Genomic DNA, 27,009 nt, shown 5'->3' on the forward strand with positions numbered 1-27,009 from the left:
AAAAATAATTTTCTGCTAAAAAATGCTATCATCTGAGCCTTCAGTAAATCATAGTCTTTTTGCTGGAGTAAGGTGTTGCCACAATCTTGATGGCTGCTGACTGATCAGTTTGGTGGTTGCTGAAGATTGGTGGCTGTGGTAGTTTCTTAAAATAAGACGAGAATGAAGTTTGCCACATAGATTGACTCTTTCTCTCACAAATGATTTCTCTGTAGCATCTGATGCTGTTTGATAGCATTTTACCCACAGAACTTTCAAAATTAGAGTCAGTTTTCCTAAATCCTTCCACTGCTTTATCAACTAAGTTTATGAAATATTCTAAATCCTTTCTTGTCATTTCAACAATTTTCACAGCATCTTCACCAGGAGTAGATTACATCTCAAGAAACTACTTTCTTTGCTCATCCATAAGAAGCAACTCCTATCTGTTAAAATTTTATCATGAGATTGCAGCAATTCAGTCACAAGCTTCAGGCTCCACTTCTGATTTTATGTCTCTTGCTATTTCTGCCACATCTGCAGTTACTTCCTCACTGAAGTCTTGTACCCTTTAAAGTCATTCATAAAGGTTGCAATCAACTTCTTCCAAACTCCTGTTAATGTAGATATTTTGATTTATTTTTATGAATCATGAATGTTCTTGATAGTGTCTAGAATGGTGAATTCTTTCCAGAGGGCTTTCAGTTTCCTTTGCCCAGATTTATTAGAGGAATCACTGTGCCAGCTATAGCCTTACAGAATGTATTTCTTAAATAATAAGACTTGAAAGTCGAAATTGCTTCTTTATCCATGGGCTACAGAATGGATGTTGTGTTAGAAGACATGAAAACATTAATCTTATTGTACATCTCCATCAGAGCTCTTGGGTGACCAGGTGTATTGTTAATGAGCAGTAATATTTTGAAAGGAATTTTTTTCTGAGCAGTAGGCCTCAACAGTGGGCTTAAAATATTCAGTGAACCATGTTGTAAACAGATGTGCTGTCATCCAGGCTTTGTTGTTCCATTTATAGAGCACAGGCAGAGTAGATGTAGCATAATGCTTAAGGGCCTTAGGATTTTCAGAATGGTAAATGAACATTGGCTTCAACAAAGTCATCAGTTGTATTGGTTCCTAACAAGAGAGTCAGGCTGTCCTTTGAAACTTTGAAGCCAGGTTTTGACTTCTCCTCTCTATGAAAGCCGTAGATGGCATCTTCTTCCAATATGAGGCTGTTTTGTCTACATTGAAATCTGTTGTTTAGTAAGCAGCCACCTTCCCTAGTTAGCTTAGCTTCTGGATAACTTGCTGCAGCTTCTGCATCGGCACTTGCTGCTTCCCCTTATGTTACGGAGACAGCTTCTTTCCTTAAACCTCACGAACCAACTTCTGCCAACTTCCAATTTTTTTTAATTGAATTTCTTGGAGGTGACACTGGTTAATACAATTATAGGTTTCAGGTGTACAATTCTATAATTATCATCTGTATATTGTATTGTGTTCACCACCCCAAGTCAAGACTCCTTCCATCACCATTTATCCCCTCTACACCCTCTTGATACCTCCTCCTACCCCCCGTTTCCCTCTTAACTTCCAATTTTTTCTTCTGTAGCCTCCTCACCTCTCTCAGCCTTCATAGAATTAAAGAGTTGGGGCCTTGCTCTGAGTTAGGCTTTGGCTTAAGGGAATGTTGTGGTTGGCTTGATCTGCTATCCAGACCATTAAAATGTTCTCCATATCTGCAGCAAGGCTGTTTTGCTTTCTTATCATTCGTGTGTTCACTGGAGTAGCACTTTTAATTTCCTTCAAGAACTTTTCCTTTGTGTTCACAACTTGGCTGTATGGCTCAAGGGGCCTATCTTTCAGCCTGTCTTGGCTTTCAACATGACTTCCTCATGAAGCTTACTCATTTCTAGCTTTTGATTTAAAGTGAGAGATGCTCGACTCTTCCTTTCTCTTGAATACTTACAGGCCATTGTAGGGTTATTAATTGGCCTAATTTCAATATTGTTGTGTCTCAGGGAATAGGGAGGCCCACAGAGAGGGAGAGGGATGGGGTAATGGCTGGTCAGTGGGATAATCAAAACACAGTATTTATTGATTAAGTTCACTGTCCTTTATGGGCACAGTTCATGATACCTGAAAACAATTACAAAACTAACATCAAAGATCACTGGTAACTGCCTGACTGGTGTGGCTCAGTGGTTGAGTGTTGACCTATGAACCAGGTGGTCATGGTTCGATTCCCGGTCAGGGCACATGCCTGGGTTGCGGTCTCGATCCCTGGGGTGGGATGTGCAGGAGGCAGCCGATCAGTGACTCTCATCATTGATGTTTCTCTCTCTCCCTCTCCCTTCCTCTCTCTGAAATCAGTAATAATAAAAAAGATCACTGATAACAGATCACTGTAACAAATATAATAATAATGAAAAAGTTTGAAATATTATGAGAATTACCAAAATGTGACATAGAAACACGAAGTGAACAAATGCTGTTGGAAAAATGGTGCTGGTAGACTTACTCTACCTTTTTATTTTAGCTCCTAGTGGGTGCGAAATGGTATTTCATTGTGGTTTTGATTTGCATTCTCCTAGTGGCTGTTGATGTTGGGCATTTTTGTGTGTGTGCTTACTGGCCATTTGTATATCTTTGGAGAAATACCTATTCAGATCTTTAGGTCATTTAAAAATTGAATTGCCTTTTTGTTATTCAGTTGTAATGGTTCTTTTAACAACCACTCTTTGAGGACCTAGTGTGTGTGCCAGGACCTTGCTAGGTGCTTCACACGTACAATTCTTTGTTTAATCCTCATAAAAGCCCCAAATGGTAGGTCTTATACCTTATTTACAGATGAGCAGATTCATGATCAGAGTTAAAACAACTTATTTGAAGAGAGTTTTAAGTGGTAGCATCAAGATTCTAACCTTTATCTGAGTTTAAAGTTCCTGTTTTGTTGGCTACTCTGCGCTTCTGATCTTTGATATTGTTGAAACAGTGCCCATATTCTAGGCCTTAGAATGAAAATTTTCGGGAAGCACAGAGGGAATTTATACACTAAATAATTTATCTGCAAAGGCCCTTCCAATATTTTATGTACTATATTTATTTCAGGAAACTTGTGTATAAACCAAGTTTAAAAAGCAATCAGAATTTAGTTTCTGCTAAAAGAGCTTTGTATATAGTAAAATCATGAGGCGCATCCTTCTGTAATATGAGCAATCTCTTTTCTGAGTTTGCTTAAGTTATTGTATTCAGTTTCCCTAGAGCAGGGCACATATCAAATAAATTTTAAGGTATGAGGAATTTTCAGAAAATATTGATAAAACATTTTATATATTTACTTTTTTCTAATCTGGATGAAAAGTTAGTTAATCATTAGCTTGATGAGCTTTTCAAAACAAGCAAGATAAAGAGATATCTGTGACCTGTCAAAACTTGTCTGGACTCTGCCCCACGAAGAGTCAAGATATTTCGTACACTGAAAAGTGCTACTAGTATCAGTTATTACTTTATCACGTACAATTAGGATGTGGCAAGTTTGGAGAAAGGCACAGTGATGATTAAAAGAAGAACAGTTGAATTAATGAAATGAAATTGGCCTGTGGAGGACTAGTCATGGCCACTTGACTTTAGGTCGCTCATTCAAACTTTTGACATAGAAGATGGTGACCACAGATAATTCTGCTCCAAATGGAGCAGGAAAAAATTAGGATTTAGGTAGAGGAGAGTTCAATGTAATTTCTGTTTCATTTAGTCATTGTTTACTGAATATCATGTGCCAAGAACTGGGGATATAAAGATTTTTTTTTTTTAAAGATGTGGTATCTGTTCCTGAGAATCTGACATTTAGTAGGGTGGCACAGAAAAGGAGTTTGCTAAGACAGAAGTATTCCAGACTTCGGGAGCAGCACGGGTAAAGGCATGGAAGTGTGAAGTAGCACTCCGTGCTCCGGGAACAGCGCCTGTTTCAGCACGGCAGGAGCTTAGGCTCCAGGCCTGTTCATGAATTTAATGAGATTCCTCTGGTAGGCTCGCTTTCGTTGTCTCAGACTTCCCATGCCCACTCTTGCATCCTCATATCAGCTGATTACTTTATTGAAAACTCAGAAGTCATTGAACCTAACTGCCCTCTTCTCCATCCCAAGACCTGTCACCCTGTCTAGAACCATACCCAGCTGATCCTCTCCCTTAAGTCTCCTCTTCTTATCACAGGCCACTAGACCTCATCCCCCTGTCACCTTCTCAAGACTTGTCTCCTTGTATCTCCTTTTTCCCTGGTTCATTACCATTATCAGGCAAACATGCTCAAAATGTTAGTCTTAAAACAAAAACAAACTTTTCTTGCTACTATACTTCTCTCCAAAGACCATTCCATTTCATTGTTCCCCTAAAAGTAATGTCCCAAAAGAGCCACACACTCTCCCTCTCCTAGTCACTCTTTAATTCACTATAATCTGACTTCTTTCTACCTTCCACCACTAACTTAAAATTGCTTTTGTCAAAGTCACCTGTACTCTCCATGTTGCCAAATCCAGTAAGTACTTGACACAGTGTACTCCTCCCTCCTGATTTTTCCTGCCCACTCAGCCTGCCTGACACCGTGCTCTACTGGTTTTCCTCTTGCATCACAGGTTGCTGCTTCCCTTTCTCTCCTAGACCTCTAAATAATGGAGTTCTGTAGGGTGTTGTCCTGGGCTCTCTTCTTCCTTGTTTTTCTCTCAAGGTGAGCTTATCAGTTCCCATGGATTTAAATACTTCATTATGCTGATGATTATCTTCAATTTATTCCAGCCTGGACCTCTCCTCTGGGCTCCAGACTCTCATATCCAACTGCCTTCTTGTCTCAGAAATATCTCATACTTAATGTGCCTAAAATGGAACTTGGTCCCCTCTGCATTCTTCCTCTTGTCAACAACTGGCACTACCATTCTTGAATCATCCTTGCGTAAGATCTTCCTCATCCTATGGATTCTATCTCCAAATTTATTTTGAATTGTCAGCGTAAGAAACCTTCAAACCTGTAGAGAATTTTTGTGAGTTTATTTGAGCCAAACTGTCAACAATTGCCAGGAAGCAAAATCTCTACAGATTGAGAAAATGCTCCAGAGAATAGCAGTTTTGCATTTTATTTTATACATTACAATCAAAAGAGAAGATGTAAGTGGGTTACATGAAATCCACTGGTGATAAATTAGGGAGGTGGGAGAAAGCAAAGTGGGAAAACCTCTGGGATTGGATAAAAAGTAAAGTGATAGGCATACTTCTCTTACATAGGTGGGTGCAGGATAGTTAACAATTAACTTGATAACAGTGAGGGGATTTGTGGTCTCTGCTCTGATGCCTACCTGTGCTTTGAGGGGTCCAGAAAAAGGAAATTACATTGACATTCCAAAGGTATGTTATTGTAGATGCAAAGACAATACACAGGCTTAATTAAGGTGAAAATTGACCTTTGTTAGAGAAAATTCTAGCCTAGCCTATGACTACCCACCATAAACTGCTTTTAGTTAAAAAGTTTTCATTTCAGACCATCCTTTGTGGTTATTTTAGGTCTCTGAGTTTGTAATGCTGCCATGCAGGCCTTCCCTGAGCTAGTCAGGTTTTAGCATGTGGCCTCTTTTCGTCCACAGAATCCGCTTCTCTCCATCTCCACTGGCAGACTGCCTCCACTGTAGTCCAGACCACCGCCACTTCTTATGTGGACTACTCTAGCAGCCTCCTAACTATCTCCCCACCTCTGTTCTTGCGCCTGCCCCCCAGTTCATTCTGCGTACTGTTGTAAAAATAGTCACAAATCAAACTGTTGCACTTCCCTGTTTAATTATTTCAGTGGCTTCCCAGATTTCCTACTTTGGTGTGCATGATCTGGTCCCTGCCTGGTTCTCCAGTTTCATGTCACTCTCCCCCCACTCACTGTGCTCTAGTGACACTGATCGTGTTTTACTTTCTTTTAACATACTAGATTCTTTTTTCATGGACTTGGCAGTTTCCTCTTTGAATGGCTAACTCCTTTTCTTCCTTTAATTGGGTCTTAGCTTCAATCATCTGCTCAAAGATGCCATTCCTTGATTGCCCTACCTAAAGTAGGTTCTTCCTCTTTTTGTTTGCTTCCTAATACTTGCAATTATTTTGTCTGCTTACTACCTTTTCTTTGCCACTGAAAAAAATGTAAACTCAGTGAGGAGAGGGACTGGGCCTGATTTGTTTGCTGTTATACTCCTAGTACCTGGAACAATGTTTGGCACATAGTAATCACTCATTAAATATCTATGAAATAATAGAAAAAAGGAAAGGGAAGGGAAAAGAGAAGTGGGTAGGGTGGATGGGGAGAGAGAAAAAAGAGCCAGAAAGAAGGAGAGGGGGAAAAGAAAAGAAAAGGAAGGGAAAGGAAAATGGAAAGGGAAGGAGAGAAAAAAAAGAAATGCTTACTGAGCAGCTGCTACATTCTTGACTCCTTCTGTATCCTAATGGTGGTGTTCCAGTCCCTGTCCCAGCCACCACCAGCATGCTTGCGTTATGTCAGAGAATTACCTGACATCCTAAGGTGCCCGCATCTTCCTCAGACCCCTCAAGTTTCTGTCTGTATCAAGCACTTGAGGCTCTGCATTCCATAACAGTCATGTCTATCATTTTTTACGCACTGGATTCTATTTAATTCTGGAAAATCATTGGCACTCTCTACCTTCCTACCTACCTCCTCACCAGAGGTACACAGAGAGGAAATATCTGGCTCATAATCATATAGCTGGTGAGTGGAAGAAGCCCTTAGGATTTCAACATAGGCCTTTGTGGCTATAAAGACTGTTCTTTCTGCCACATGAGGCCATTTATCTATAGTCGTTCCCTAAGTATCAAACAACCAATAGGTTGTTAGTCTGTCAACGTAAGAAATGTCCAAACCTGTAGAGAATTTTTATAAGAGTTTATTTGAGCCAACACTGATGGCATATGCCGGGGAGCAAGATCTCAAATGCTCTGGAGAATGACAGCTTCACAGTTTCTTTTATGCACTGAAATTAAGGAGAGAATGTAAAGAAGATTACATGAGGGTGGGAGAAAGCAAGGCAAGATTACCTGCTTTCTTGAGGGTGATTATTAACCTAGATGCGCAGAAACAATGGACGGGGCTTATTTAAGGCAAAGATAAACCTTTTACTAAAAAGTTATATGACTGAGGCATGACTACCCACCATGACCTGCCAGTTAGGAATGTATGGTCAGATCACTCTGTGAGGTTATTATTATTATTATTATTATTTTAATATATCTTTATTGATTTCATAGAGAGGAAAGGAGAGGGATAGAGAGATAGAAACATCAATGATGAGAGAGTCATTGATTGGCCGCCTCCTGCACGCCCCTGATTGGGGATCAAGCCCGCAACCCAGGCACGTGCCCTGCTCGGGAATCGAACCCCGATCACCTGGATCCTGGGTCGGCGCTCAACCGCTGAGCCATGCCCAGCTGGGCCTGTGAGGTTATTTTTCATAGAATCCCTTTTTTTGGTCCACAAATTCATATATTGTATCACCTGTAAACCATGAATCTCAAGTCTACCCTTCTGCTTATTCCCACTTCTTTATAGCCCTGTTCTAATCACTATCATCTCTTGCCTGGACTTCTACAGTAGCCTCTTAACCAGTCTCCCTGCCTACCCATTTGCCAACCCAGCTGGCAGCCATACTGGTCTTCTTATAGTTCCTTTAACTGCCAAGCTAGTTTCTACCTCCAGTTCTTTGTAGAACTGGCTTCACCACCTAAATCTTTCTGTGGCTGGCTCATTGACATAATTTAAGTATCACCTCCTCAGAGAAGTTATCTGACCAGGCTATCTAAAACAGAACACTCAGCCCTAGCCGGTTTTGCTCAGTGGTTAGAGCAGTGGCCCTTGCACTGAAGGGTCCTGGGTTTGATTCCAGCCAAGAGCACGTACCTCTGTCGGGGCTTGTGCGGGAGGCAACCAATTAATGTGTCTCTCTCACATCAGTGTTTTTTTCTCTCTCTCTCTCCCTTCCAATCTCTGAAAAGCAATGGAAAAAATATCCTCGAGTGAGGATAAAAAAAAAAAAAAAAGGAAAAGAAATTAGAACATCCAACACAAATAAATATGCTTTCTCTATGTCCCCTTAACCTGCCTTATTTTCTTCATGGTAACTATATTGTTTGTTTTTTTTTTTTGCTTGTTCATTAACTCTCTCCCTTACTAGCATATCAGCTTCATGAGGGGAGGTTCTTTGGTTTACTGTCTTTTCAAGGACAGTGCCTAGCACCTAGTGAGTACTCATATTTGTTGATAAAAATGAGGAGTAAAACTTGTTTTATGAGTTTAATAACAATTTTGTTTCAGGAAGAGTTACAACATCTCTGTTTTTAGGGTTTTGGAAAATTACTACCGTATAAATGTTGAAAAACCTAGTACCTATATGACTCCATGGATTGAAATTGGTCTTTTCCCCAATTCTTTTAGAACTCATCAAATTGAGGCTGCTCCAACCAGTGCTGCAGTTGAAGGATTTAAGGCAAATCTTGTCTTTAAGGAGATTGAGAAGAAGCTTGAAGAGGTAAGTAATATCTATATAAAATACTACCAGGAGGGCCGGGGGGCTAGAGGAAGCACATATAGATTTCAGGTGTTGCATGAAGTGGTACAAGCTGAAAATTTGTATCATATGGTCAAGTATTGAGTGTCTTTTAGATATGTCTGTTTCGGTTTCCTTATAATTCTGGTAAGAATGCAGTGTATAAATCTCCAGATTTGAGTTATATAAACACCTGTAGTAAATTCCTGTTAAAATCTTAACTTCAGAGGAAAAGCTAACCCCCTTATCACTTTTTTCTCCATCTTCTCTTTGTCATGGAGATGATAATTATGGATCAAGTTTATATGTAAAAAGGTTGTAATTTATTTTGGTGTAATTTTATTCTGAATTAAAAAGATCTTATGTAGAACTATTCAAAAGGATATTTAAAGTGAGTCTTTAAAGCTACCTAATATCAAAACTCTTTTTAAAAAGAAATCTTTTGTGTTTGAGTTTTTAATTTGCTTTTTTTCTTATTGTAAAAATGATGCTAATTTTTAAAACATTCACAATATACAGAAACATATAAAACAGAAAAATTTTAAATCTGAAATGTTAGAGTTCACTAAAATGTTAACAATGGTTGACATCGTTTCAGACATCTCTGTGTATACGAACAGTTTTAGATAACTAGGATCATACAATACATGTTGAGTTTTTAAAATTATACTATATATACAGATCTCTTTTTATGTATAATTAGTTCTTGATAGATAATAATCATACTAAGGTACTCTAACAGTAACTCTTTCTCCAAAAAGAGAGTTATTTTCTTCAGGCAAAATGAGAAATTTACTTCATTGTTTCAAACTTAAAGGCATCTTGGGATTTTATTATTGATTTCAATTTTGAGACCAACAAGGCACAGTTACAGCAAGAGTCACACAATGCCAGTTGCACATCTACTAAGCTGATCAAAGTGGGCTGAAGTAAAGAAAAGGATTCGGAACATTTGAGCGCCATGTATTTCACCCTGTTAGAGCCACAGTGTGGACTGCAAACATTTTGCATATCTCTAACTTGCTTATTGTGTGTGGGGGGGGAGAAACAGCTGATGTGACGGATGTGTCTTGACAAAGGACCTGCATTTCTAGGATTTTCATTATGATCAACAACCTTTCTGAGGTAGAGAGGGCCAGGGCTGACAGTTCTGGGAAGGCTGGCAATGGTCCACTTGCCCCACCACCATCTTGTGGGAATACACCTGTGTGAGATTGCCTTTTATTTTATAACCTGCTTTTTCCTCTTGACAGTATATTCCATGCCATAAATACAAATCTTTACCATCAGTTTTTAAATTTTTATTTATTTTATTTTATTTTTTCTATCACCATTTATCCCCTCTATGCCCTCTTCCATCTCCTATCCCCTCACCCCATAATTACTGCTGTCCATGTCCATGAGTTCTCTCTCTTTTTTCTCTTTTTTGCTCAATCCCTCCCCCCACCCCACACCACTAGAGCTCTCTGCCTGCTCTCAATCTATGAGTCTGTCTCTATTTTGCTTGTTAGTCCAGTTTGTTCATTGAATTCCACTTATGAGTGAAATCATATGGTACTTGTCTTTCTCTGACTTTTACCATCAGTTTTTTGTTGTTGTTAATTCTCACCCAAGGATATTTTTTCTTTTGATATTTTTTAGAGAGAGTGGAAGGGAGGGAAAGAGGGGAGAAAGGGAAAGAGAAAAAAAACACATGGATGTGAAAGAGACACACTAATTGGTTGCTTCCTACACTTGCCCCAACTGGGGCAGGGGATCGAACCTGCAACCCACGTACATGCCCTTGACTGGGAATTGAGCCTGAGACCCTTCTGTGCACTGGCTGGTGCTCAACCACTTAGTAACACTGACCAGGGCTACCATCAGTTCGATTGACCACATAGTACATGTTTGAATGGATGTACCAGAATCTATTTTACTAGTCTCCTATGGTGAATGTCAGGTTGTATTTAAATTTTTTAAGTAAAACAGTGGTTTAATAAATTTCCTTTTGTGCTCATCTTTAAGTATTTAATGCGATGATTACCTTAGCATGAATAATGACAGGAGGAAGTTGCAGGGTAGTTGGATATGTGTATTTTTGCATTTTGATACACATTGCCAAACTATACAGAGGGTACTAATTTACAAATTAATAATAATTCATGAGAGTGTTTTTTTTCCTTTAGACCTTCTCCAGTGCTCTCTTGGCTGGTTTTAAAAAAAAATTTGCCTATATAGTAGGAAAAAAACCTTGTTCTTAAAATTTTCTTTCAAATGCCCACTAAAATGAAATTGGACTCTAAGAGCTCAGCTTGCAAAAATTGTTTTTCATGCCACCAATATTTGCCTAGAGAATAACCCATAATATAGTTGCTTATGCCAGATTGTCCCACTTTTTCAACTTTATTCTGTTTAAAAACGTCAAATAAAAATAATTAGTCTAGAGAGTATCTGGTATGGCTGGATGTCAACCATTGAATACTTCATTATTGGAATTAACAAAGCAGGGCTGTTTTTATTTCACAGTCGTTTTTTAGCTTTGCAAATGTATGCTTCTTGCTCCCATTTTAATCTTTTCTCTTCCTTCCATAACCTCACTTGCCTGGACCTTGTCCCCTTGTTTCTTTTCTCCTTCCCACGATTGTCAGTTTCCTAAATGTTTGCAGGACTAGAAAGTGAAAGAAAGTCCTGGAATCTTTTGTCAATTCATGCATTTTCTGCCTTAGCAAAGGAAACCTGGCAAGATATTTTATTTCCACTTTTGTCTTTGTTAGAAGTACCCCATTGCCCTCCTTTGAATTCTCTTAATTTTTTGTTCTGATTATGTTTACGACAGGACCTACTCCTTGACCTTTTACCTACTCAGAAAGAAATACTTTTCTTCACAAGGAGGCACTCAGAACTTTGTTAGTATTAATGATCTCCGGTTTTGCAACAAATGTGTATTTGCTTTCCCCTTTTAACTCTCTCCCTGCCTCTTCAGTTGAAAATGTTTTATTGACCAAAGGATGTAAGATGATCAGATGGTTCTCAAAATTAACAGCAAGTGTAAAATTAATTCACATCCGTCTTAAGGAGGTGGGAGGAATTTCTCTCCAAGCATGTAGGTAGAATTTCTAAATGTTTGCTGATGTTACCCTGCTCTTCTTACTTGTTGGTGTATGTCATAGCTCTCTCTATCCTGAGGCATTGTGCAAGCGGATGGCATGGATATACCTGGAAGTAGTCATTTAGGAGCTACAGGCCCCAAAGAAAGCCTGGTTCTTGGGCAGCCCAGCACACTACTGTTATTAACCCATGCTTCTAGATTGTCTCCACAGAACTTTGAGGGATAAAATATTTCAAGGAATGTGGAGAAGACTTTGAACTTTCTTTAAATTCATGTACGGTGACAAACTGCTTTCATAGTCTGAAGTTTGGAAGTACTGATGTAGTCTACTTTGCAGTATGGTGTGGTCAAATGGAAGAAGCATTGAATTTGGAGTTAAACCAACCTAGGATTGAGTACTGGTTGTACTACTTATTAGCCATATGTCCCTCACCCTGAGGGAACGTAGAGTTTAGTGGGAAGCAAGACATGGAAAAATTTTACCAGAAAATAATAACTGCTTTAACAAGCAGTGCATTTGCAAAAGGCTATCAAAGTATCCAGTAGAGACAGGAAAGCCTTCCCAGAAGAGTTAGCATGCGAACTGAGACTTGAATTGGTGAGATTGGGGTAGGAATGGAGAAGAGGAGGTGAGTGACCAAGGACAGAGCCTAAGCAAGGGCATGAAGATACGTATGTTCCTGGAATTAAAAATGATCAGTATTGTTAGAAAATGAAGCCTGAGGAAGATTAAAATATGTCTGAAGATAATAGATAACTATCCTACAGATCATGAAGAATCTTGAATGATATTTAAAGATAGACTCCATCCTATAGACTGTGGGGAGCCATTTAAGAAATCCAAACCTGAAAATGTTAGGTGGATTATGTAAGGGCTAGATGGGTTATGTTAGATAGATTACTTGGTGGCAGGATAGAGAATAGTCTGAAGGGTTCTTAACATTTATGCACCTCAATTATTTTTTCTGCGCAATGAGCTAATATTAATACCTATTCAACTACTTAAAGGGTTTTTATGAAGATTAAATAAAAAATGCATATACAAGCATTTGAAAACTTTATAGCCCTCCAAAGATTATTATTGTTAATAATTATTCCTAAAGTTAATTTAAAATAACTTGAGTGAGATCTTTTGAGGGAAGGCAAAATAAGAGAATTTCTCTTTTACTTAAAAAAAACCCTAACAGTCGCCTGGCTGACGTGGCTCAATGGTTGAGTGTCGACCCATGAACCAAGAGATCATGGTTCTATTCCTGGTCAGGTTCTATGCCCAGGTTTGGGACTTGATCCCCAGTAGGGGGGGGCCTACAGGAGGCAGCTGATCAATGACTCTCTCTCATCATTGATGCTTCTGTCTCTCTCTCTCTCCCCCTTCCTCTCTCTGAAATCAATAAAAACATTAAAAAAAAAATCTTACAGTCATTTTGGTTTCCTGATTTAACTAGGAAGTATTGGTAGTTGATTTCAGGACACCCACATATAAGAAATGCCTCCATGACTGTTGAGATAAATATACCTAGACTAAATATTTTTAGAATAGCTTCTTTGGAGTCCTGAGACCTATGATTGATTCTAGATAGGTTCAAGTGTGTTATTTATGTGTAAGAAAAAGATTGACACACCCACTAGGATGACTAAAATGAAAAAGACAGATAAAAGAATGTGGAGAAATTGGAATCTTCATTCATTGCTGGTAGAATTGTAACATGGTGCAGCCACTGTAGAAAACAGTGTGGTAGTTCCTCAAAAAGTTAGACATCTTCTTATGACCCAGCAGTTTCACTTCTAAATATATACCTAAGAGAAATTAGACCCTATGTCCATACAAAAACTTGTACACAAATGTCCACAGCAGTACTAGCTAAAATGGAGAAACAACTATCAACTGATGAACAGCTAAACAAAATGCGCTGCTTCCATACAATGGAATAATACTTGGCCACAGAAGGAATGAATTACTGTTGCATGCTTCAACCTGGATGAACCTTAGAAACATGCTTAGTGAAAGAAGCCAGTCACAAAAGACCTTATATTGTATGATTCCATTTATGTGGAATGTCCAGAATAAGCAAATCCACAGAGACAGAAACTAGATTAGTGGTTGCCAGGGGCTAGCTGGAGGGAAGAGTAAGAATGGAGGGGTGATGCTAATGGGTATGGGTTTCTTTTTGGGGAGATGAGAACATTCTAAAATTAGTGGTGTTGGTTGCTCAACTATGAATATATTAAAATACCACTGAATTTTACTTTAAAAGGGTAAATTTTATGGTATGTAAATGATCTCTCAATAAAGCTGTTATAAAACAAACAAAACACAACAAAAAGGAATAAGTTAGACAAGGCTTTCTGCATACATAGAAACAGGTTAGCATCTGATGTCAGCTTATGTAAATTCCTCAGGGATAATAATTATTTGAGTATTTCAGGCACTTATCACAGTGCCTGAACATAGTAAACACTTAAATCTTTGTTAAAAGAATGAAATGATACCAAAAGGAAGAATCTTGGATATAAATTATTATTATAAGGCTGAAATAAATATGGTGGGAAATAAAAACTATTAGAAATTATAAGAGAACTCAAAAAGTAGCCAGTTCCAAAATAAATTAAGATTAATATATTTTCTATACATTTGCAATAACCCAATCATAAAATATAATGGAAAATATATTATTAAGAGCAATATAAAATACTTAAGAATCAACTTAGCAAGAAATATACAAAAGCCAACGTGAGGAAAAAAAAAAGACAAAATATTGCCAAGGGACATCAAAGAACACTTGAAGATACACCATATTCATGGATGGGAGGACTTAATATTGTAAAAATACTACCTCTCCCCTTAACAGATCCATAGGTCCATATATTTTATGTAACCCCATCTTAATCCAACAGTGTTTGCGGGGGATGGAGTGTGTGTGTGTGTGGGGGGGGGGTAGAACTAACTGAATGATTATAATGTATATCTAAGAGGGGAAAAAGCCCAAAACAAATCCAAGAACAGCCAAGAATACTTGGGAGAGAGTAATTATGATGGGGATTTACTATACTAAAGAGTAAAATACATTATAAAGCCATAACGCACAGAAATAGCAGACAGATCATAGAGGAAAATAACAAAAAAAAATGCTAACATTTATTGAGCAGTTACTTTGTGCTTTACGGGTATTTACATAATTTAAATTTCATACAATTCTGAGTTATATAACTACTATTATTATCTTCACATCTAAAGCTGAGATTCGAAGAGGTTTAGTAACTTGCTCAGAGTAGTATAAGTATGCGTTAGAGCAGGAATTTAAACCTATGCTGATTCCAGATTCAGTGTTCTTAATTAGCAAAGTTTAATTCTAGGAATTTAATCTTATATAAATAAGGCTATGTAAAAATATTTAGATACACAACTGCTATTCACAGTATTGTTATAAGAGCCAGAAGTTAGAACTAATCTAAATATCAAGCAACAGAGTATTGGTAAATATAATATACTTCTATAATTAAAGACTGTATGTGGTCATTTGAAATTATGTAGGAGAATATTTAATGACACAGTAATGAGGATAATTATATTAAACAGAAAAGTGGATTATAAAACAGTATATACAGTATGATCCCATATACTAAAATATTTAATGTTAGTGATGAAATTATGAATTATTTATATTTTCTTTTTTTGCTTATTGTTTTCTGGTTTTTCCACAGTAAAATGTGTTTTCTCTCTAAAGAAAAATAATTGCAATAAAATGATTATGTTGTTTTGGTTTATTTTTTTAAAGGTTTGTGAGGTTGTGAGACCTTCACCCTGCTAGCTGGCTTAGCTGTTCCTCTTTGCTTCCCTCTAGTCCCCTGTATTTCCCTTTATCCCAATATATTGTCATAGTCATCACAGTGTATTATCACTTATCACTCTAACTCCTACATCTATATTCTTGGTGCACAGAACAATGTCTGGTGCTAATCCTTGTTTCAGTCAGTAAATACTGCAGTAAGGGAAGATGTAGCAGAGGTGGGAATGAAGGGGAGAGGGAGGGGAATTGGAACCAACCTACAGAGATATGTATCTGAGGTTATTTTTCCAGCTTCATTCTTCAAGATCCAAAAGTAAATTGTAGGTGGTAAATTTCTTGCATAATTCTTTATAATAATCCAGAAAATGGGTTGAAAAATAAAAAAAGACTTTGGTCTCAGAACCACATTTCTTTAATTGTGGGAAACCAAAAGTGTAAGTAAAGGAATTTACCTGCAAAAAAAAGAGGTTCATACATTTAGAGATGCCAGAGTGAATCTTTCAGAAATTATTGATACAAATGAAGGCTATTTTGGTAGAGAATGCTGTTGTGCTTCCCCTACCCCCACCCTCATTTTCCTTCCACCCGTTGTATCCAGAAAGCCATTTTTAACCAAAGACTTGGCAGATGAGGGAGTTGTTGCCTGGATGCCTTTCAGACTTTTCTGGGTGAAAGATCCTAAGGGAGCTTGGGGACTGCCCCTGCTGGCCCAGCTGCTCATGTCATGTATCTGTTTAAACATTTAATTTGATTGGGGGAAAAGCCAGGGAAATGAGCTTAATATAACTCCAGTGTTATTCTTCTTTCCAGGAAGGGGAACAGTTTGTGAAGAAAATCGGTGGTATTTTTGCCTTCAAGGTGAAGGATGGCCCCGGGGGTAAAGAAGCCACCTGGGTGGTGGATGTGAAGAATGGCAAAGGATCAGTGCTTCCTAACTCAGGTCAGTGCAGTAATGACCAGTTACAGGAACACAGACAAGTTCATAAAGGGAAGTGGGAGTCTGCTTTGGTGTTCCCAGAAAGGGCTGGCGTTAGACCTTGTTAAACTAGTGAATCCGTGGGAATCAGAATAGGTCACAGCTGCCTCCTCCCAAAGACTGGGAGACTATCACAGAGTCGCTAAATCTTAGGCTTTGGAATTAGACAAACTTGGGTTCAGGTCCTGGCCTTGGCACTCACCGATTTTGACCTTGAATAAATTATTTAACTTCTCTAAGCCTCAGTTTTCTGATCTGTACATGGGAATAGTAAGTGGTACTTGTCTCACAGGATTGAGGGGGAGGACTGAGAATTACCTCTTAATCTGTAAAGTACATGGTCCAGTATATGGTTTTGAGGCTTGAAAGACCCGTCTGTACTCATTATCACCACTTTGTCTCATCCCAGTCTTTGTTCCTTTTTTTCATTCACTGTCAGCCATGTATTCGCAGCTTTCCATCTCTTTCATCCCAGTATTTTTTGAACCACTCTAGTCAGCTTTTGTCCACATCACTACCCTGCAATTCTCGTCAAGGTCACTAGTGACCACCATGTTGCTAAATTCCCAGCCCTCATGATAGTATTATTCTTCCAGGGTTTCCCCTAACCTACTGGCTGCTCCTCCTTCTCCAAATTTCTAAACGTTGGAGTACTCAAGGCTCAGGTCTATCTCCGGGGGATCTCATTTAGTCTCATTCTTTAAAACTCTCTATACTGATGACTCCCAGATATCATCAGCGTGGACTGAGCCACTGAACTCCAAGGTGTATATCCGGTTGCTTAATGGACAAGTTTACTTGCATATTTAATAGGTATCCCCAAACTAACATGTAGAAAAGTGAGCTCCTGATCTTCCTCCCACTCCCTTTTAACTAGGTGCTCCCCCACTGTTCTCCCTGTCTTGGTAAGTTGTTGCTCTGTCCTGTCAGTTCCTCAGTCCAAAGCCTGGAGGTCCTCATGGCTCTTCTTTTTCTCACCCTCCGCAGCCTCATCCATCAGCAAATTCTGTTCTCTACCACTGCCACCTTGGTGAAAGCTTCCACCTTTTTTTGCCTCATCTCCCTGTTTCTAACCTTGCCCCTGCAGATTTCTTCTCCACACACCAGCTGGAGTGATCATTTTAAAAACTTAAGTCAGATTGTGACCCTCCTCTGCTCAAAACCATGCAGTGGCTTTCTGCTCACTCCGGGTAAGAGCCAGAGCTCTACAATGGCACCACATGACCTGGCCCCAGGTTTTTCTGCCTTGCTGCACACTCCCTCACTTTGCTCCAGTCACATCGGCCTCCTTGCCCTTTGCTTGAACCTGGGGTGTTCCCACATCAGGGTCTTTCTACTTTGTTCCCTCTGCCTGGAATTGTCTTCTCTCAGATACCCTCATGTCATGTTTCTCATTTCCTTTGGGTCTTTGTCCAAATGTCACCTTCTCCGGAAGCCCTTCCCTAACCACAATTTTGAAATCACACCCCCATTACCATTCTATATTTTTCTTTATGGCACTTATCACTATCTGATATACCATATAATATTTTACTTATGTATTTGCTTCCCGCTCATCCTCTCCCCACTTGAATTGCCTAGAATAGTACCTGACACGTGGTAGACCTTCAGTAAAATAAATAATTAATAAATGAACAGCAGAATGAATGAATGGTGCTTAGTGAGCATTCAGTAAGTGGTAGCTCTACTGTATGTTTCTCTTGTTGGAAAGAGCCTGGTGCAACTAAGAAATATGATGGACCAGAACCAGGTTTTGGAGGAGTAAAATACCATGCTTTAAACTTTGAAAGTAATTTGATATATAACCAAGCCATTAAAGCTTTTTTTTAAATAGAGAAGTGAAAGGCAGAGCTGTGTTTTAGAGGATGAAGCTAGTGCAGTAGACCAGATGAACTGAGAGAGACATTGATGAGAGACATTGGTCAGCTGCCTCCTGCACGCCCCTTACTGGGGATTGAGCCTGCAACCTGGGCATGTGCCCTGACTGGGAATCAAACTGATGACCTCTCTGTGCATGGGATGACACTCAACCAGCTGAGCCACACTGGCTTGGACTAGATGATTTGAGAACAGAGAAATCAGAGGCCGAAAGAGCAATTAGAAGGATGGATGTTGCCACCATCTAAGTGAGCAGAAAGGATAGCTTGAATGTTGGCAGTAAGAAGAAAGGGATGCAGTTACAGGATCATTGCCAAGGGTATTTGGGGTGAAATTGATGGGACCTGGAAGCTGTGTAGGAGAAGGAAGGAGGTGGAGTTCAATATTGATACATTTTGAGGGTGCTCCTGGAGGAAAGGTTGACATCAGGAGAACAGGTAGAAGGAAGGTTAACCTTAGCAGGGAGGGATGGATACTTCTTTCTCAGAGAGGGCAGGTAAATATTCAGGGGCATTTTGAAGTAGAGAGGAGGTCAGCAGAGCTTCTGGAATAGAGTTTAGAGCTTGGAGACAGGAGAAAATGTCAATAGCAGTGTTTCATATGCTATTAAATCAGGAATCAACTAGAGATTAACAAAGGAAAGTTGAGCAGTAGTAAGGGCATCTATCTGGTGTGGGCAAGATGGAATTGTGAAACGTTCCTGAATTATATATAGTCTTTTTTCTCAAAATGAGTGGATAGAAAAATAGCTGTATGTTTGACTTCTATGAACTAGATTCTATGACTTCTAGATTCTAGCTTTTAGAAAGAAAAAGAACTTTTGGGAAGTAGTGCCATTTTTTTTAATGACTGAAGGATTATAGGTACTTCAGGATTATATTCTGATATGCCCAGGCAGATGTTGAAGTGATTTAAAATTTCTTTCTGTTTTGTTATTGGTGTTTGTCATGAAAGATAATATGTTTATGGAAGGCTATTGCATAATTTCAGAAAAACCTTGTTCCCTACATATGGATTCAGGCAGTGAGCTCTCTTCTCATTAGGTGCCCCATCCCAGACCTGAAGGGATTTTACCCTGGGGCAAGGTAATTTTTGCTGAAACCGACACGTGTTGGCAGCCAGGAGTGGTGCTGAAACATGACTTTCCCAGTAAAAGCCACCACTGGAAATTGCCAGCTCCTTTTACATCAGCCAACAAGCGACCATTTGTTAGAGATCAGCTACATTAAAGCATTAATAACCTGTCCTAGTTTGAACTGGCATCTTAGAGGATTGCTAGTTCGTTTGGCATATACATAGTGTTGAGAGATTTACTTACTGTTAATGAAGATTTACTTAAATGTATTCATTTGCTTATATTCTAAGAATTTGGTTAATGATTATACTTTAGATTTTGTACATTTTCCATAATCATTTTTTCCTGCCTAGGTGCCCATGAATTCTGCCCTTTTCCTCTCCTTTGAAACAATTCACATAGCATATCTCCAGGAAACCAACTTTGATTAGTCTGACATGACATGTTATTCTTTCATTCCTTTATTCTTTCTTTTCAGCACTTGAGTTTTCAACCCTGCCCTTTTGTGGGGAACATGATATAGAAAGCCTCAGAGTCTCCCATCCCCAAGGTACAGTAGATAGAAAGCCTCAGAGTCTCCCATCCCCAAGGTACAGTAGAAAGAGCATAGCCTTTAGAGACAGCCAGACCTAGGTTCAGACCTTGGCTTTGTCATTTAGTAGGTATACATCTTCCCTGAGTCTAGTTGTCTCATCTAGAAAATGGTGAGAATAATTTCTATTCTTGGAGCTGTTGTGGGGATTAAGTGAGATAAGGTACGTAAAGCAGTTTAGCATAGTAAGTGCTCAGTAAATCATTGCTTCCTTCCCAACCCATATATTAAACATTAATTTTGCGTGAACACATTAAATTTATCTAAGACTCCTCAGAAGGATGTGGGCAACTGAGAACGCATCTGGACTCATCAGATGCTGATGAATTAGTGAAGGCCTCTCCTGACCACCCAAAGGCCTACCTACTAATAGCTTCAGGCATTAGGATTCCTACATACGAGTTTTTTGGGGGACAGAGGGATAGCACAAACATTTAAAACAAAGCAACCCCTATATCTTTTATCAAGGCATAGATTGTCTGATTAGTTATTGGGCCATAATTTCACAATATTTTGAATTCTAAATTATTTGTTTATTCAACAAGAGTTTATTGATTGCCCTTTATGTGTCAAGCATGCTTCAAGAGTCTGGAAATATATATAGCAGTGAACAAACTGATAAGGGCCCTGCCCCCACAAAGTTTTCATGCCAGTGGACAAATACAGATAGAAAACACATATACAAATAAGGAAGGTAGTTTCAGATAAGTGTATTGAAGAAAAAGAAAACAGAATTGTGAGATAGAAAGTGGCTTCGTTTCTGGGAGAGACCAACTTTAAGGAGACATACTGTTGTTATATTGGTTGCCTAAAACACTGCTGATAAGTTTGATTTCTTGGAGAATTTTTCCTTTTGTACCTGAAACCTCTCATTTGTCCAAGGCAGACAAGGCTAATTTAAAAATGAGATTATTAGAGTCTTTTTTGTATAGTCTTTTTTTCATTATACTTTTATGATATTAAAATTAATATGTAAAAAACTTTGTGTTATATAAGTAATATATACTCAGTGTAAAAAAAAAAGAAAAGATAGAGAAAATGAAAAAATTACTCTCCTGTAATCCCATCATCTACTTTGTGGGTTGAAAATCTACAGCCTATGGGCCAAATCCAGCCTACCACCTATTTGTTTTGTTTTGTTTCGTGTAAAATTTTTATTGAAGTCTAGCACTTAATAAAGGGCATAAGTCTGAAGTATACAACTTGATAAATGTTGACAAGCGAATGTATGTCCCAGATCAAGATGCAGAGTGTTGCGAGCATCCTAAAACCTCCCTCACACCTCCTTCTATCACTACCCACTCGAAAAAGGAGCCATATTCCTAATTCTGACACTGTAGATTGATTTGACTTGTTTTTGAAATTTGTAAGGCCCCAAAATAGAAACACTGCAAAGCTGCATCAACCATGGAATGAATAAATAAATTCTGGTTCATTCACATAGTAAAAATGAACTGCTACATGTAACAATATTAATGAATCTTACAATGGTGACCAAAAGAAGCCAGACCTAAAAGAGTAAGTATGCATGATTCCATTTAAAATATTTATTAAAATAAATCTTAGATGTTTACCAGTTGAAGGACACTAGGAAAAAAATCTAGGAGATGAAACCATCAACGACATATTAGCAGAAACTATTTTCTGCTTTTAGTATTCTTGAGAATGTCAGGAGACTGTCCATTAAAAGTCCTCAGAATAAAAAAAAATACTTAGCATATCTAGATGCTTTTAGAATACCTGTTAAACAAATGATTGTTTACACTGTATATTTAATCAATTTTCTCTTGTTAAATGTTGAGGTTGCTTGTGATTTATGCCACATTTTACTGGGCTGCCACGGAGTGCTCATTTCCTGACTCTACTCTGGTCTGGATGTGATTCTGTTGCAGTCAGTTGCTTCTGACTAAACTGTATACATAAAACTGAACCGTCCCCTTTTCTCTTACCTTCTGTATATCTCTGTTTTAGATAAGAAGGCCGACTGCACAATCACAATGGCTGACTCAGATTTGATTGCTCTAATGACTGGTAAAATGAACCCTCAGTCGGTAAGTCTAAGGGCACTTACATCCTTCCAGGAGGTGGGTCTTCTAGCTCATTCCACTTTATCTCCTGCCTCAGTCTCTTACCATAAAGTACAAAGTGGTCAAACCTACAAAACTCAGTGTTCACTTAACAAATGACAAACGTGTGGAGCAACTAACGTGCCAGACACTCCCCTGTGTGCTGGAAATGCCCAGACGAATAAGAAATAGTACTATGCTCAGGGCATCCACAGTTTGGTGTAAGACAAATCTGCAGAAGAGTAAGTGCAGCCAGACATCTGAAGTGCCATGCTGAGTGTGGTCAGGAGGGTGGGTGGAGGAACAGCCATGACTTTCTGGGCCCTCGGAAAGGCTCACAGAGGAAGTGACCCTGGAGTTGAGTCCTAGGGGTTCAGAAGTGAGCATTGCACAGGTGGGGAGTAGGAGCAGTCCAGGTGGAAGGAGGGAGAGGTGTGAACAAAGGCGTGACTTTTTTTACATTTCGTATCTTTGCCCAAGCTTTTGCCTGAGCTGTCCTTCCCTGATAACTCCTTCTCTCTCAAATTAAGCTCAGATGTTATCTCCAAAGACCTCCTTCCAAGTTATTCTGGAGCTGTAGCCATTCTCTCTTCTGTACCACCTTCCTGGGCTGCTAGCTTAGCACTTGTCACATTATATGAATCTTAATGTGCCCCTCCTCCCCATTAGATTGTGGTTATCTTAAAGCAGGGGTGGGGGACGTCTGGCCTGCTGGCCATATCTGGCCATTGAAATCGCTTGGTCTGGCCCTGCCAAGGCAACTGTAGGTGGGACTAAAAATTCAATAAATTTAGGAGCTTTTTTCATAGCTAATTTTTAAATTGATAATTTTGTATGGCCCTCGAGTGGTATTATAAATATCCAAATGGCCCTTGGCAGAAAAAGGGTCCCCCCACCTCGTCTTAAAGTAACAAATCACATCTTATTATTGTCTCCAGCACCTAGCACATTGCCTGACCTTTTTTAAGTTTTCATAATTGCTGGATTATATTATATTTGTCTGAAAAGTATTTATGCCTTGTATAGATTTTCCTGGCCCCCAAATTGTCCAAGATCTTCTATATTTTTTAGTTGCTAGTGCTGAGCAGACTGCTGTATACTGAGCTTTCCGTTAGCCATAGATAATAAAAAAGAAACTAAGCTGCTTTTTTCCATTGTAACTTTACTTTTTTGTTGCCTCAGCCTGATTTGTTTTAGGTCTCATTCCTGTGGTCCCCTGATACTTTTAAAGATTGGATAAGACAACTAAATCTGACTCCCACTTGTATTCCTTTTTAAAATGCTTTTTCTAAGCAACTAAGCATGTTTCAGTTAATGCGTTGACAAACGAGAGATATGCATCTGTGACTTTTCAACCAAATACGCACCATTGGCACTGACATTTCCACCCACCGAGCCCGCTCCAAAAATCTGGACAGAACAGAGGCCACCAGTATAGGAGCTGGCTGTAACTCTCCTTCCCACCCACTGCTCCTCATTCCACTGCGCACTCACTCCGTGTACTTCCTTGGCAGGGTGATCGGACTTCACACAGCAGCCACCCTCAGCTTGCTCAGTCTTATCTGTTTACCACCCATTTTGGAGAGTGAAGTGTCAGCTTGTTTTCCTTGAGCACCTGTTAGCACCCAAAGGAATTAAAGATAAAAATGACAGACCTTTCTATTAATGTGCTAATGGCCTTCCCTTATGCTCCGGAGAGGATTTGACTGGAAACCATTAACTGCAGTGGAAATTACAGTTTCAGTGTTTGGCTGCAGTTGAAACAAAGCAGTGTGCTCTCCAGCAGCAAGCACGTATGAAGAACACCTAGGGCCAGATTAAAATGATTCTCATGTCTGGATTCTCAAGAGCGAAGATTCATGTGTTCTCTATAATAATTAGTAAATAAAAAGTCATAGTCTCTTTTAATTTAAAAAGGGGGAAGATGGCAAGTTTCTCTTCTAGGTACCACTGGTCCATATTTTTAAAGGACATATGTTAAATATATTGTGTTCTGAGACACCTGACCTTTAAGTCATCAGACAGAAGGCTGTGTGCCATATAGGAAGGAAATATTTAGTTTGTCCAGACAGAGGAGGGGAAAAAAAAAGAATTAGTCACCCTCACTAGAAGGTGTAGAAAAAGCAGGGCTCTCTGCATTCCCATGGATGAGGCGGAAGAGCTCCCAACTTCTTAATGTACTTGTTAAAAAGCTAAGACTACCAGGAACTTTTTTCTTCTGGCCCTTAATTATTTTAAGAATTCAGTGAAAAAGACTGAGATCATAGCAGGGAAATCAAGCTGTGTCCCCGATTTTGCAATTTCTCCAAAGTTTCCCCGGGATTTTGTTACATGATAGATTTAGTGAGCATCATGTGATCTAATCCTGGACAGTTGTTAAGTGGAACAGATCGTGGCTCTGCACTTCGTCCTGCTGGTTTGATTCTTTTTTTCTGAGCCAAAGATTAACACCAGCACCTCAGTCCTAGCAGGCTGCCTGGCCTCCCTCCCAAGGGATAAGTCCTTTATCGTGAAGACCAAAAAGGAAAAAAAAAAAAAAATGGTGACATTTCATCCATATCATATTCCAAGAGTCTCTAAGTGTGTTAAGCTTGTGCTTTTTCTCTCAGCAGACTTCTGAAAATTTCAATTCATGTTCCTGATCCACATGTAATGTTTTTATTTATTTTTTTAATTCTCACCCGAGTATATTTTTTTCCTTTGCTTTTCAGAGAGAGTGGAAGGGGGAGAGAGAGAAAGAGAGAGAGAGGGAGAGGGAAAGAGAGAGAGAAACTTCGATGTGAGAGAGACACACCAATTGGTTGCCTCCCATACTCATCCCAACCAGGGCTGGGGATCGAGCCTGCAACCAAGGTACGTGCCCTTGGCCTGAATTGAACCTGGGACCCTTCCGTCCTCGGGCTGACACTCTGACCACTGAGCCAAAGCTGGCTAGGGCAACACATGTAATGTTTTTAAACAACCCAACCTAGCGTGAACCCACTAAGCCTAATATTTGGAAAACGTACCACCATTGAGGAAGGCAGGTAAAGGCAGACTCAATTCTAAAAGAAGACATAGTATTTGCGAAAGCTGTGCCTTTTGACTGCTCTTCGCAAAGTATGGCTTTTACAGTTTCTTCCTGTTGAAGAATATGGTTCTAAATCTATTCCAGGAAGCTGAGTTTCATACTTTGAAGAAAGCATAAGAGACCTGATAAATAAATGATCTCAGGACTCAATAGTATAGAAATGTCAGCAATCTCAAAGCAAATAACACCAAGTAATAAATTTTCTTTCTTCTTACTCACAGGCCTTCTTTCAAGGCAAATTGAAAATCACTGGCAACATGGGTCTGGCTATGAAGTTACAAAATCTTCAGCTCCAGCCTGGCAAAGCTAAGCTGTGAAGAACTTCCTGTGCCTACCTTTGAAAATAAAGATGAGACTTACAGATATATATCCATATATTCACTGTCAGAACTTAGATTGAAACCATGTATTGGCAAATAGCATGAGATTTGTTTTTAAATGGGTGTGACCAATCCTGTTTTTCTCAAGCTCTGGGTGAATAGAGCCTGATGGTATACTACTGCTTTGCTGAATTGCATACAACTGTGCATGACAAAGTTAATATGGTAATTATGGTTTGGGGTAAAATTGAGTTTCAGAATAAAATTAGGAACAGCAAAATCCAAAAACTATGTAAACAAAAGCTCTCATTTTGCTTATGAAGTATATTTGAAGATTGTTCTGCTGAAGGTTCAATTTAAGTTTTCCTTGGGAGAACTAGGGGAGAAACAAAATACCAGAAGCTGGCCAGTAATTAGTGTGCACACTTAAGGACCTTAATCTGTTTTCCATTAATAGTTTTTAAAATTCTGTACTGGGATTAAAAAAATTTAAAATTTTGGATTTTGTGCCATCAGAATGGTATTTTCTTCCCAAATCTAAATAAAAGAAATATGATCTGAGCTTGGGGGAAATTTTTATAGCTGAACACAGGCCTATTTTTAAAATAAAAATATTTTTAAATTAGTTTTCTTCTTGAAAAATCAGTGTTAAATTATTTTAATAAAATTTGCTTTGAGATGCACAGTTTTAAAATTATAATCTCATATTAATTTAAATTTATAAAGCTTTCAGTCCTTTGTTATAATTTTCCTTTTCATATGTTTAGTTTAATGATCCACATTAATCTTTCTTCCTAGTTTTTGTAATGCTAATGTTATTTCTTATAACTCAGTAAGATATGGGGTAAAATAATGCTTTTGAAAGAATGTTTAATAGAAAATTAAAATAGCTCTTCCTGATCTCCTTTGTTTTTGTTGCCTTTGTTCTTTTTGTTCAGGGTTGTCTAAATGAAGGAGATGAAGAGAAAGAGAAAGATTGAGGGATTTACAATCTGTGTCATCTAGATGTTATCTACTGGTCACTTTGACACAATCACCAGTTCTTGATTAGGGAGGCCAAGGGTTACTGTGGAAGGAGCACCGGACTAGGAGCCAGGAGTCTTGCTTCTCTTAGGCAAATAAGTAACTGCCTGCTTGGTCTGTTTGCTCAACTGTTAAAAGAGGGGATTTGAGTAGATGGTCTCCAAGGTTTCTTATGCTCTGATCATCCTGTGAGTCTATTGAGAGCCCAGAACTGGGAGTTATCCAGGCCCCACCTTTCTGATCTTAACACTTTACTTCACCTGAAGAAAGTCAGAGGCAAAAAGCCAGATGGTTTCATTTGTTTAGATGTTTTTGGAGCCTATGCTAATCAGGACTGTGGATCAGATCCCCTTAGAACATTTAGCTTTTCTGTGACCAGCAGAATAGCATTTGGTGATGGGGCAAGATGGTAAATTAAGCCAATACAATTGCTCAATTCCCATAAAATGAATTCAGAATGCAGACCTATTTCCTAATCATAGTCTCCTCTTACTCTGAGATGAAAGACTTCATGAGAAAAGTTCTCACAAAATGTCTGAGTACCTGTAGTTTGTATTTATTTACTGCATCAT

General features: G+C 38.8%; 1 protein-coding gene across 1 annotated transcript in view; it reads left to right on the plus strand.

The window, feature by feature from the left end:
* The window catches only part of SCP2 (sterol carrier protein 2), a 77,285-nt gene extending 51,583 nt beyond the window's left edge, over positions 1 to 25,702 (plus strand). The window contains exons 13-16 of the mRNA XM_081145714.1: positions 8,447 to 8,540; positions 16,248 to 16,377; positions 21,930 to 22,009; positions 25,316 to 25,702. Of these exons, the coding sequence (XP_081001840.1) occupies positions 8,447 to 8,540; positions 16,248 to 16,377; positions 21,930 to 22,009; positions 25,316 to 25,411 (400 nt within the window). The 3' untranslated portion in view covers positions 25,412 to 25,702. The remainder of the gene's footprint in view (positions 1 to 8,446; positions 8,541 to 16,247; positions 16,378 to 21,929; positions 22,010 to 25,315) is intronic.
* Positions 25,703 to 27,009: the final 1,307 nt, after the last annotated feature.

Source organism: Miniopterus schreibersii (assembly GCF_964146895.1).
Source record: "Miniopterus schreibersii genome assembly, chromosome: 8".
Classification (NCBI taxonomy): domain Eukaryota; kingdom Metazoa; phylum Chordata; class Mammalia; order Chiroptera; family Miniopteridae; genus Miniopterus; species Miniopterus schreibersii.